Raw genomic sequence first — 13,910 nt, forward strand, 5'->3', positions numbered from 1 at the left:
TCTTATTTCGCTTTACCTTTAGCCTTTTGACTTCAATATGGTGTTATTTTCTATTACAATACTCCGCTCTTTCTGTGGTCATTATTATATTTGTTTCTTCCAAACCAAAGATGGAGGCGGAAGAATTAAATCCCTTTGTCAAAAGTGTAGCAGAGGCACTGTATCCATAATATGTCCATGTTAATGCCTCTCTTTCCATAAAGATTCAACTTGTATCCTGCTCTCTATAGAGCCTCTTCTGATTGCCCCCATCCCCTGGTAATTTCTCCTTCTTCCAGCTTCTGTGTGAGATACTGCAAGATTCTGAAGGGATCTTTGTCTGGAAAATTACACCTCTGTCATACTGGATTCTTGCATGCTACCTTTATTTGGGTTAGTGGTGACATTTTCAGAAGGCTGGGATTCTCTGAATCATCAGTGCCAGGGCTTCAGTACAGTCACCTTCAAGGTTGTGGCACAACAAACGTCCTCAGCCCAGCTGCTCCTAGCGGAAGGTGTCTTAGTACAAACAGGTGATGTTTTAAGGTCATGGATAAAGTCTAATGAGTGCTAATAATAAACAAAGGAGTGGAAACTGAAGGGGATGAGCAATTCCAGAGACAAGATTTTGGGATCTTATGATGATTATAGCACTTTGGGAACTGGGAACTGGATCGATATTCTGGAATCCTGAGATCTCTGTGAAAACAACAAAAACAAAAATAAAACAAAAACCCAGAAAAAGAAGCAACATATGCTTTATTGAATATGGAAAAAATTTATCTAGTAATTGCCCAGTAACATAACTAATTAATATAGATTGATGATTAAAAAAATAAACTGCATTCTTCTTTGGATTTTGGATTGCATATATGGACATATGGAATAATTCCAAGGGATGTGAATGTGAAGAGCAACCAGAGAGAACTGCACTGAAACTCACATGGTTTGCGGATGTGGATATCATAACTTGAAGAAAAAAACTCTGAGATGTGCGTTTCATTTCCAGCTCCTTTCTATGCTTTTCATGCTGGCTCTGAGAACTAATGCGGGCTACTCCCTGTGGTTATGTTTTCTCATCTCTAAAATGAAGGAATGAAGGTGTTCAATTTCATGCCATCTAAAACATTTCCAACTGTAAAATTCTCTTTCTAAGCTATTCTCATTCCAAGAGGAAATCATTTTGTTTTCATTTCTACATATCTTTAATTTTAGATGATCTCATGCCTAGAAATGGTTCCATAAAAGGATAAAGTACTTTAAATCTCTATCTCATCTGTTTTTTATATATACAGAAAATGTCTGTTATCAATGATTTCTGGGGTTGGGAAAGTGATTTTTACTTTTCTCTCTACTGCTATACTATTAGTTTTTTTAATAATAGTATACATTTACTAAAAATATGAAAATAAAAACTATGCCCTTTTACTTTCTGGACTTCCAAGAACAGGACATGTGAAGTGAAGTTAAATTAAGCTCATCAAACATAAATTAACTTGTTATTTTGCTCATTGAATTTTTGTAGATAGCTTTTGATAAAATGTTGGAAAGTCATTTAAAGAGATGAAACACATTCTCATTGTTCCAGCTTCTTTGTGTGAATGATAGCAAGGTTTTATACAAAGGAATATTCAATGAACTGTGTGTATAGAGAGTGACTTTGGATTTTTTCCAGTTTCAGTTCTCTTTCAATATATATTGAAAACAGCAGAGACCCAAGAATTCTCATCTAAGTTATGAGCCAAAACAAATGATCAGGTTACACCTGTTTGGCTTACACTACCTTGGAAACCATTTTCCTGGGCTTAAAGCACTAGTTTGCTCTCAGGGAAACAATATAATCAACTCATGCTTTTTTAAATCAAATGAGCAACTGACTGGATCTCTTCTTAATCTCCACATCCGTGTCAAGAGGTAAGTTAAGCTTATTTCTCTTATGACAGGATTTGTCTATTTAATGGGAAAATTGCACTTCTTATAATTGGGTAGTTATTACTTCTTTTAAAAAAGTTTCAGTGAGAGAAGTTATCTAAATTACTGCAAACCTCGTCATACTGCCATCCAATTTTGTGCTGCATCACATGTGCTCTTTCTGGATAAGCTGCCACGAAATAAGACTGCCTATGTGGCATGCGTGGTTGACTCTCAGGCTTTCAGATGCTGTAGCCAAGAAAGAATGCCAAGCCTGAGCAAAGAGTGTGAGGGCTGGTGTGAATGAACAGCAAGGAGAGGCACAGAGGAGCAGTCCAGGACCTTCTAGGGACATTTTCTGTGTGGATGGAGGACACCTATAGCACTGTTTGTAATAGGAGATTCTCTAAAAATGGCAATGCTGATACAGGAAATTTAAAAACCTTGCAAGTGGTGTGTATGCACATGTGTTGGCCTATGTGGGCACTGTTCTTTCTACTCAGTATTTCATGGATTCCCAGTGTTGAAAATTATTTTTTTAACATACAATTATTTACATGTATAAAACCTAAAACTACATGTAGATTTATGGCTCTTATGTATCTATATTTACAAAATAAAAATTGAACATTATGAAACCAACGCAATTAAAATAATTAAAGTTTAGCAGACAAAAGATACCATTTTGCTGAATCTAAATCACTACTCATTGAGAGAACCAGCTACTGACTATAGAAGCCTGATTCTTTGAAGCTGGGCTCACCTGTTCTGTGGGCCAGCTGACGGCTTGTTGGCTACCTTTTGTCTCCAATTAAACTAATAGCAGGCTTCATTCCTGTTGTACATCTACCCCTTGTGGCTTCATTTATTTGGCTTTCCCTTGAGCATACCCATTATGTGTTGTTTCTCATAGGCCTAGATAATTAAAGTTCTGGTACTTGGTTTCAGTATGATTTTAAGTACAATGCAAATGTTTTGTGCAAAGGGCCAGATAATAAATATGTTAGGTTTTGAGGGCCATACTGTCTCTGTCGCAACTACTCAACACTGCAGTTCTAGCATGAAAGCAGCCATCAACAACAGTAAACATCTAGGCATGGCTGGGTCTTAAAAAGTGTTATTTACAAAACAGGTGGTGGACTGTATTGGGCCTGAGTGCTGTGTAGTTTGCTGAACACTCATAAATATAAGTGCACAGTGCTGAAATCCTCTGGCAGTCCTGAAATATGAGCTGGTCATTCAACTTTTTTGCTTTTCTGTGTGTGTGTGTTTGTTTGCTTGTTTGAGATGGGGTCTCCCTCTGTCGCCAGGCTGAAATGCAGTGGCTCAATCTTGGCTTACTGCAACCTCTGCCTTCTGGGTTCAAGCGATTCTCCTGCCTCAGCCTCCCAAGTAGCTGAGACTACAGGCACACACCACCACACCCAGCTAATTTTTTTTGTATTTTTAGTAGAGATGGGGTTTCACCATGTTGGCCAGGATGGTCTCAATCTGTTGACCTTGTGATCCGCCCTCCTCAGCCTCCCAAAGTGCTGGGATTACAGGCATGAGCCCCCGTGCCTGGCTTCTGTGTTTGTTTTTTTAAAAGCTTAGGGGTAACAACATACATAAAACTTCTTGTAGACACTTGAGAATATACAACAAACCCTCAGGGGGCCACAGATCCTGGGTTTGGGAAACACTGTTTTAGTTTGGGAAACAGTTTCCAAATAGGCCATGTTCAAAAATAAAATTGCCTTGTATTCAAACAGGGAATTAAAGAGTTTGCTAGTGTCAGCAGGCACAACAGGACCCAGAGGTGGAACGATGTCCATGAGAGGAAACACTTTTCTTTAGGGGTCAAATGATTTGTGTGCAAGGTAGAACAGAGTTATGAATGGACCAGAGAGTCCAGCACTCAGGAGAGAGTAGAGATTAGCCATGCACAACGTGGGTTCTTCTACTGCTGGATTTGCTACTGAATTATTGGAAGTGTTGGATAAGTCTCCTACCTCTCTGGGTTTCAGTTTTTCCATCGCTAAATTGAAAGTTGTACCATGCATCCTGCCCCCTACTGAGGATGGAGGTAAGCATTGGATGAGATGCTGTGAAAATCTGAAGAAATGGTCAAGTGCCCAAGGATGAGTATAATTGTTACTAAGAGTTGAAAGGAGCTGGCTATGAAGGTTGATGAATTTTTTTAGGGAGTGTTGCTGGCAGTCTGCAAGGCAATTGGAAATGTAGTGCTCCTGAAACACAAGTTCCAAAACAGCACTTTTGGGGGATTATGAAGCAGCTCTCTGGCTCCCAGCAGTGCAAGGGATTTTTGGACAGTATTTATGCAGGGTGGCCTTGCCTGTTTTCCTCCCAGAGCCCAGCTTGACATTGCCTGAACCTCGCAGGAGGTAGAGCCTTCTGTGTTGGGGGAGAAGTTGCTGGTGTGGCAAAGCTCAATCCTGCAATAAGAGAAAAAGCGGGCTGCCCAACAGGGGTCTCAACAGTGTCACCACAGTTGAAACTGGCACTCAGTTCCAAAAGTTCAGAAAGTCAGTTGTATTGCCTACTCAAAGTTTAATCTATTCTAAGTGATTCATCCACATGAGCCAAGCCTAGAGAGCCTGATTTATAAAATGCATCTCCAGGAACTGGAACTCTTGCATATAATCTCAGGAGGACTTTCTTGCACAGCATAAACAATTTAAGCAAGAAAATCATTACTCAGAAGGTTGCTTGTAAATTGGTGTAATGAGAATCAAACAATTGTCATGTGTAGTATCTGAAATTCAAATTTTCCTTAGAATTCTACATTTTTATTTGTTTGGTCTGGCAACTCTAGTTCCTTCTCTTAAAGCACATGTGATCTGTACAGATGTTAATCACGTAAACAAGTTTATGATTACAACTTACAAGTGGTATGAAGGAAAAGTGCCAACATAATGAATAAGAATACCAAGGAAGACCTAATTTAGATTGGTGGGGTCCAGGGAAGCAACTCTGATTCAGGTTAAGGGGAAGAGAGTATTGCAGGATTGAGGAACAGAAAGTATGCAGTGTCTAAAGGAGAAACTGAAACAAGGAAAGTATGTTTGGAGTCCAGTATCCTTTGGAGATATGCAAGATGAGGTTAGAGATGCAGGCAAGGACACAACTACACAGGCTTCTGTTGTCCAGGTAAATGTTTGGCCTTTCCTCTACCCTCTATGCAGTAGAAAGCCATGGTAGGGCAGAGAAATGAGAATATATAGTCTCCATTTTAAAAGTTAATCTGGCTATAGAACGGATAATGGGTTGGAGGGGGCAAGAATGAGAAAAGGAGTTACAGGAAGCTATTGTGGTGTTCCAGGCAGGAGACAAAGGTGGCTTGGATTAGAGTGGTGGAAGTGCAGATGAAAAGACTGAAAAGTTTTGGTATGTATTTCAAAGATAAAAACTTTGGCCTTGAATATAGACTGGATGTGGGGTTTGAGGCAGAGAGAAGGATGAAGAATGAGTTCCAAGTTTCTGGCCTCAACACTTGGGCAGATGGTGTTGCAGTTTACTGAGGCAGAGAACACTGAGAAGGATCAGTGCTTTGGATGTGAGAAAGAAAGTGAAGAAAGTACCGGCAAGATTTCACTTTTGAATATTTTAAGTTTATGAGATGACATCCTAGTGGAGACGACAAGAAGGCAGCTGAAAGTCAGAGATGAGAGGTCTGCACTGGAGATACATAATTTGGGAGTCATTGACATATATGGAGAGGCAAGAAAGATTTAAAAGGATTCACTATATGATTTTATAACAGATGTTTGTTAATTGGCTGGCTTTGTAAACATTATTCTATAAACAGCTTTCTTCAATTGTTGAACCAAATATACACATAGGAAAGAGTGGTAGGTCTCTGATTTCATAGTGTTTATTAGGCTTATTTTTTTTCATATTTAATTTTATATACTCTTAATGTAAAAAATATTGGTAATGCACAAAAGCATTATTAATATTTTGTTGTCCTTTCTTTTGTCCCTATCTCTACTCCCTAAAGAGTTCTCTTTAAATGTTCAGCTTATATAGGCCCCCATGTATCCCATAATATCATGTTGTATACCTTAAGTATACATAATCACATTTATTTTTGTTGTTGGTGGTGGTGGTGTTTTTTGTTTTTGTTTTTGAAATGGAGTTTCACTCTGTTGCCCAGGCTGGAGTGCAGTGGCATGATCTCACTGCAACCTCCACCTCCCAGGTTCAAGCAATTCTCCTGCCTCAGCCTCTCAAGTAGCTGGGATTACAGGGACCTGCCACCATGCCCAGCTAATTTTTGTATTTTTAGTGGAAACAAGGTTTCACCATGTTGGCCTGGCTGGTCTTGAACTCCTGACCTCAGGTGATTTGCCTCAGCCTCCCAAAGTTCTGGAATTACAGGCATGAGCCACTGTGTCTGGCCAGTCTCCTTATATTTTAAATAGGCTTCCTCTCACTCACTTTTTTTTTTTTTTGAACTTTTAAATTGTGGTGAACTATATATGACATAAAATTTACTATTTTAATGGGTTTTAAGTGTATAATTCAGTGGCATTAATTATATCACAGTGCCATACAACTATCACTACAATCTATTTCTAAAACTTTCATTACCCCAGACAGAAACTCTGTAATAATTAAGCAATGACTCTCCGTTCTCCTTTCCTTAGCCCTTAGTAATCTCTAATTTACTTTCTGTGTCTATTAATTTGCCTATTCTAGATATTTCATATAAATGGAATCATATGATGCTTGTCCTTTTGTGACTGGCTTCCTTCACTTGACATAAGGGCTTTCAGGTTAATCTATTCTGTTGCATGTATCAGAACGTTATCCTTTTTTATACTTGAGTAATGCATGTACAAACCACATTTTATTTATCCATCCATCCGTTGACAGACACTTGTGTTGCTTTCACCTGTTGGCTATTGAGAATAATGCTGCAATGAACATTTGAATACATGGATCTACTTGAGTCTCTGTTTTCAGTTCTTTTGGGTATATATCTAAGAGTGGAATTGCTGGGTCATATGGTAATCCTATGTTTAGCTTATTAAGGAACTTCAAAACTGTTTTCCACAGTGACTGCAACATTTTACATTCCCACCAGCAACGTAAAAGTGTTCCAATTTCTCCACGTTTCTCTCACCAACACTTGTGGTTTTGTTTTTAAAGTTATAGTCATCCTAGTAAGTGCAAAGTGGTGTCTCATTGTAGTTTTGATTTCCTTTTTCCTACTAATAATGTTGAACACTTTTTTCATGTGCTTATTGCCCACTGTGTATCTTCTTTGGAGAAATGTCTACTCAAGTCTTTTGCCCATTTTAAAATCAGTTTCTTTTTGTTTTGAATTTTAGTAGTTTCTACATATTCTAGATATTACACCCATATTAGACATATTGTTTGCAAACATTTTCTTGGTTTCTGTAGGTTGTGGTTTCACTTTCTTGATAGTGTTCTTTGGTGCATTAAAATTTTAATTTTGATGAAGTCCAATTTATCTATTTTTGTCGTTGCTCATGCTTTGGGGGTCATATCTAAGAATCCATTTCCAAATCCAACATTATGAAGATTTGCCTCCACATTTTCTTCTAAGGGTTTTATAGTTTCAGCTCTTATATTTAGGTTATAGATCCATTATGAATTAATTTGTAAATGGTGTGAGGTAGGGGTTCAACTTCATTATTTTGCATGTGGAAATCTAGTTGTTCCAGCACCTTCTCCCCACACTCAATTTTAATTTAAATTAAATGGGGAAAATTTGCAACTTTCCAAAATTATTCCTAATATTGAGAATATTGAATATTTTGCTGAAAATATTCGATTAATTGACTTTTCCAATCTAAATTCCTGTGAAGTTAACTTTGCTTCTTAAGAGAAAGAAGAAAGTTATAGGATAATTGGTACATTTAAAAGTTATAGGATAACTGGTACATTTAAGAGGAACTCTTAGAAAATTGGAAGTGATGCTTGGTAACTTAAGAAAAGGGATAAATTAAAAACAAGGAGAGAAACTAAAATTACAATTAAAAGATTATAAATAGTCTAGGCACGGTGGCTCACATCTGTAATCCCAGCACTTTGGGAGGCCAAGGCAGGCCAATCACTTGAGGCCAAGAGTTCAAGACCAGCCTGGTCAACATGGTGAAACCCCGCCTCTACTGAAAACATGAAAATAAGCTGGGTGTGGTGGTACTTGCCTGTAGTCCCAGTAACCTGGGAGGCTGAGGTGGGAGAATCGCTTGAATTTAGGAGGTGGAGGTTACAGTGAGTTGAGACAACACCATTACACTCCAGCCTGGATGACAGAGCCAGACCCTGTCTCAAAAAACAAACAAAAAATTTAAAGTGAATTAACATTAGAGTGTCACTTCATCACCAGAAATGCCATTGTCTTTCCATCAGCAAAAAAATTTGAAATTAAGGGTTGGGCGCAGTGGCTCATGCCTGTAATTCTAGCACTTTGGGAAGCCAAGGCAGGCAGATCACAACGTCAGGAGTTCAAGACCAGCCTGGCCAATATGTTGAAACCGTGTCTCTACTAAAAATACAAAAATTAGCCAGGCATAGTGGCAGGTGCCTATGATTCTAGCTACTCAGGAGGCTGAGGCAGGAGAATCACTTGAACCCAGGAGGCACAGTTTGCAGTGAGCCGAGATCACACCACTGTACTCCAAACTGAGCGATAAAGTGAGACTCCATCTCAAAAAAAAAAAATTGAAAATAGGATGGACATTTATCAAATAAAAGTCATAATCCTGACATTTGATGGCATCATCCTCTGATTCTATTCAAAGATCACTTTTTAAAATTGCCTTTCTTTAGCAACACAGTCTCTTACCTTTCTCCTACCTCTAAAACGCCCAAGAAGGTACTTTCAAATGTTTTGTAACATTACATAAATATCCTCTTGAGTAATATGGAGAAACGCCCAATGATACATGTGATAGGGAAACATAATCTCTTTTTTTGTCCTTTTTAATCTTTGGGGCTTTGTTTTAATAATTCATAAACACATTAACCTTTCCGGCAGGCTTAAGAATGCTTTTTATTTAATACAATTTTGTTTGTGTTCTAAAAACCAAGGATACTGAAGTATTTATTTCCTGGTGAATAGGGCATTATGTACACGTAGCTTTGTTTTCCCTGAAAATACCTCTTAGCCTTCATTTGTCTTCTCAGGGCTCTAGCGTGTGGGCTTGCTCCATATGGCCTCCTCTGTAGGAGAACACATTGTGCTCCCGATGTGTGCGCTGTTGGAACAACATCTCAGTTTTCTTAACTCCCTGGTTCCCCTCACGCCATCATTTCCGTGATTTTCTTTTGGCCGAGTCTATGCAGAAAACAAGAATATTAATTATTGCAATAAGAAACAGGACCTGAAAAGGCAAGGTTTTCACCTAAGAAATTATAAGGTAAATTAGTGGCAGGCCTGGAGCTCTAACCTACGTCTACTGGTTACGGCAGAAAGTTAAAGCAGTGGTTCTCAACTAGGGAGATTTTGTCTCCTCTGTACAGGGGACATTTGGAAATATATGGAGACATTTTTGGTTGTCACAAGTGGTAGGGGAAGAGTTTTGCTACTGGTTTCTAGCTGCTAGAGGCCAGAGACACTGCTAAACTTTCTACAATGCACGTGACAGCTGCTGAAACAAAGAATTCATCAACCCAAAATGTGTATGGTGCCAATGTTGAGAAACCATGCTCTCAGGTAATGGAAATTAGACTTGAGCCCTGCTTTGCATCTTACTTTTTGACCTCGAGAAAGCAGCTTCATTTCTGAGTCTGCCTTTTCATTTGAAAGAATAAAACCACCATCACCATAAGATAAAAAGACAAAAAACAAACAAACAAACAAACAAACCAAAAACCACCTTTCAGAATGGTTTTGAGAGATCAACTCAAAATCACAGAACAGAGTTCTGAGCATATTATGGGCCCAAAAAACAAAGAATCAGGCCCATCCCATGGAGTTCAATGATAAGATGGAAGCAGGCAGTGCGAGAAAGAAAATGTCACTGAAATGAAAAAGAAGGCTCTCCAGATTCTTATTAGCTTTTATTGGGAAAAGAGCAAGAGATGGGAGGAAATTTAAGAGAATTAAATAGCATCATGAATGTACTAGAAGGGGAGGGGAGGAGATGATGAGACTGGAAACAGAACCTAGTGAGAGAGTTTTAGGAATGACAGAGATTTCAGCAATGACCTGGAGATGGATTTGAGATATATTTAGGAAGAATCTGAAGAACTTTGTGGACAATTAAAAAAGGGTCATGAGAGAGGAGTCTAGGAAGAATATGAGATTTCTGAGGGAAGCTTGGGTGTTGGTAATGCCATTCAATAAGAATGTGAAGGGCAAGGAAGAGAATAAATTCAGTTGTAGATGTATCCAGTTCAGAATTCTTGTGAGACATTTAGATGATGATCATGAGGCAGGGAGCTATGTAGGTTTAGGGAGAGTCAGGAAGCTGAAAGCAGAAGTCATCCATGGGGATGAGTGGGATTTTCTAGGGAGAGCATGAAGAGTAAGAAAAGAGCAAAGGACCAAAGGACAGAACTCTTAAGAGCTGTACAATAAAAATGAAGAGGAAAGAATCAGGAGGAGTGAAACAACAAGAAGAGAGGGTAGAGTGGTAAAGAACACAAGTGCAGGCAACAGTGTCAAATGTCACAGGAAAATTACATAAAATCCAAGTGTCCAGAAGATTTGGCAGTTGCATGATAGTGCTAACTTTAGCATAAATGTTAAGTATGATGATGAGCAGAAAAACTAGACTCAATGAATTGAGGAGTAAATAACAGTTGAGGAAGTAGAAATGAGGGATAAAGGAAGGAAGACTGTCAGTGAGATAAGCTATGGAGATTCTCCCTCTCCCACACTAAAACTGGACAACAGTTAAGCATATTTCTATGCTGAGAGAAAGGAGAAGCAGGTGTTGAAGACCACAGAATACAGAACAGGGAAAACTGATAGATCAAGAATGGGATGTAGAGTTTGAATAATTATTTTAAGGCAAGAAGAGGGAGACTCTCCTTCCAAACTGGGTAAAGAAGGTAAATTGGGTGTGGATATGTCAGTCTGGAGTGTGAGGGAGCAGAGTTTAAGTAAGTTCATATTGGACAGCTTCACTTTTCATTATCAAATTGGTGGCAAGCTGAGCTGCTGATATGGGATATGGGAACCAAGAGGAAGTAGGGGCAGGGAATAAACCTTAAGGCTTGGGAGGGGCTTTAACAAATTAGAGAAAATGAGTAGAGATTACAGCTTCAACAATGTGGCATGTGAAGGACATCTCAAGATACCAGGATCACCTTGATATTCATATCTAATCCTCTCCATATCAGTAATACGACCCAACCATCTTTAGAGAGAAGCAATTAACTAGAAAGATTTTGCCAACCACAGAATTGTTTGAAAATGGGGTAGTGGGCAGATAGACGACCAACCAAATCTCAAATTAAAGTGGACATGGGATTAATTATGTTCATGGACCAGTTCTATCATCTCCTTATATGTAAGAGAGCATATTCTTTGGGATTCTTAGAGAGCCCTAAACCATCAGACTTGTTATAATGCAGAAATTGTAATTTATCTTACATAATCCTTCAAATAATAGAAATGATCTGTAGAATAGAAATAAATGAATCCTGATGAAATGGTTTTATTTTGCAGAGTCTTGCCTTCTTTTGAGCCTAAGTCATGAGTTGGATGTTCCTCAGAGACCTCCTGAGTGGAGTAAATAAATACTCCACTGGGATTGGACGGATTTGGCTGGCTGTCATGTTTGTCTTCCGTTTGCTGGTCTACGTGGTGGCAGCAAAGCACGTGTGGAAAGATGAGCAGAAAGAGTTTGAGTGCAACAGTAGACAGCCCGGTTGTGAAAATGTGTGTTTTGACAACTTCTTCCCCATTTCCCAAGTCAGACTTTGGGCCTTACAACTGATCATGGTCTCCACACCTTCCTTTCTGGTGGTTTTACACGTAGCCTATCGTGAGGGTAGAGAGAAAAGGCACAGAAAGAAACTCTATGTCAGCCCAGGTACAACGGATGGGGGCCTATGGTACACTTACCTTATCAGCCTCATTGTTAAAACTAGTTTTGAAACTGGCTTCCTTGGTTTATTTTATAAGCTATATGATGGTTTTAGTGTTCCCTACCTTATGAAGTGTGATCTGAAGCCTTGTCCCAACACTGTGGACTGCTTCATCTCCAAACCCACTGAGAAGACAATCTTCGTCCTCTTCTTGGTCATCACCTCATGCTTGTCTATTGTCTTGAATTTCACTGAACTAAGCTTTTTGGTTTTCAAGTGCTTTATTAAGTGCTGTTTCCAAAAATATTCAAAAAAACTCAAGTCCTCGATGTGTGAGTGCCACAGCCTCAGATATGTTGAATGTGGTAGGAGAGGGGCCCCTCCCCTACTTCAGAATCATCATTCATGCTTGGCCATAAACATACTCCCACTACCTGAAGCAAAGCTACCTGGTGACACACAAGAGGGTTAAAGAAGACCTGCATTCCTATTCAGCAAGGCCTAAGCTGAGTTGGAAGACAAAGCATGCCAGCCTTAGTGTCATTTGGGAGGAATTTTTTTACATGGTCAATATGCTGTCAGTTGTGAGCACTAGACAGAGGTATCACTGTTTTGTCGTAGGGTTCTCCAGTAGGTAGATAACATGAGTTGTTGTAGAATAGTTCGTTGCAAATTAGTATGGAGAAATCTAATAGGATTCTTTTAAAAGCTTAGACTTCTTAGGAAAAAAAAGTAGAAAAAAAAGGAAAAAACCCTGTGTCAATTTTCTGTTTTTTTCTGTCTCATTACAATTTGTGCACAATGAACCAGAAAATATGAAAAGTGACACTTCGGACAAATGTGATGGCCTCCAAGCTGAAATGAAGGAACAGGCAATCTTCCCAAAGTGGCAGCCAAGGCCACACTCCCTGTCCTACTCAATCTCTGTAAGGAGAAACTGTGGGATGGGGTAGCAGCCAGCTAGCGGCACTCAGAGGCACATTCAACAGGAAGACCCTATCTGGGGAAAAGGCCACAGAGCCCAGGCCTCTTGTCAGTTCAGGGATCCTTGGATACAAGTGGACTAGGGCAAAGGAAAGAGCTGTCATTTCAGTGCTCTCCAAATTACGTACAAATATTACTGGGAGGTATCCCAATTAAGCCTGAACCAGTATACATCCAAAAGGGGCACTCTAGAGTCAGAGGGGAAGACAGGTCCCCCAGAAGGCAACACATTGATAGGGACTGGAGGCCACAGAGAAAGAACACACCCACTCGATTATTACTCTTCTATTTAACCAAAAAACATTGAAATACTTTGTAAATATTCATATTGTTGAATCTTTCATAACCAAGAATGCACTATGTACTATATAGTATGTCACAGTTTGCCTATAATTTACTAGTATATCTCCTCTAGGACAGATAGTAAAATGTGTACTATGTTGTGACAGTGATGCAAAAATGTTTAAAAAGTTCATCACTTGTTTTGAAGACTAGAACTTTCTTTACTTTTCTATATTTGTCTAGAAATTCACAGATACATTCCCTTTGGATTTAATATACTAACATATGTACATTTCTCAAGACTAAAAATAAAGGTATTTTGTAATGCTCTTTGGCTGTCATTGGTATCTTTGCTAGACTGCAGTGGGTTTGATTATTCTGTGAAATAAAACATGTTCTGAAAACTTTAGAACAGGATTGGCAACAGTGCTTGGTAAAGATAGCTCAGAAATAATTATTCTCCCTTGGGAATTTAACAGAAAATCAGGGCATAAAAATGTAATTTTAACTGAAAACCAATTATGTTGTATCTTCCATGGCTTGCCCTCTTTAGAATATAATCTCATTACAAGTCATGCACAATGAAGGTTATCTGGGTCTCTACGTGGTCATTATCTCTATCTTAAAGACTGTGTTCTAGATAACAGAGAGAAAGATGAAATTTGTGGTTTACCCCTTTCTTCAATTTATACCACAGATCTCTGCTGGACTTGAGCTTACCACCATGCACTTATCATTTA

General features: G+C 38.9%; 1 protein-coding gene across 1 annotated transcript; it reads left to right on the forward strand.

Annotated features, from left to right (window-relative positions):
- Window positions 1-1,695: 1,695 nt before the first annotated feature.
- On the forward strand, window positions 1,696-13,535 carry GJB7 (gap junction protein beta 7). Its single transcript, XM_003923288.3, has 2 exons — window positions 1,696-1,893; window positions 11,543-13,535. Exon 2 carries the CDS (start codon window positions 11,570-11,572, stop codon window positions 12,374-12,376), a length of 807 nt encoding a protein of 268 aa, XP_003923337.1. The 5' UTR covers window positions 1,696-1,893; window positions 11,543-11,569; the 3' UTR covers window positions 12,377-13,535.
- The last annotated feature ends 375 nt before the right edge of the window (window positions 13,536-13,910 follow it).

This window comes from Saimiri boliviensis, chromosome 4, assembly GCF_048565385.1.
Source record: "Saimiri boliviensis isolate mSaiBol1 chromosome 4, mSaiBol1.pri, whole genome shotgun sequence".
Lineage (NCBI taxonomy): Eukaryota > Metazoa > Chordata > Mammalia > Primates > Cebidae > Saimiri > Saimiri boliviensis.

Coding starts and splice junctions, on each gene's coding strand:
- GJB7 (XM_003923288.3), top strand. CDS start 11,570: ATGAGTTGGATGTTCCTCAGAGACCTCCTGAGTGGAGTAAATAAATAC.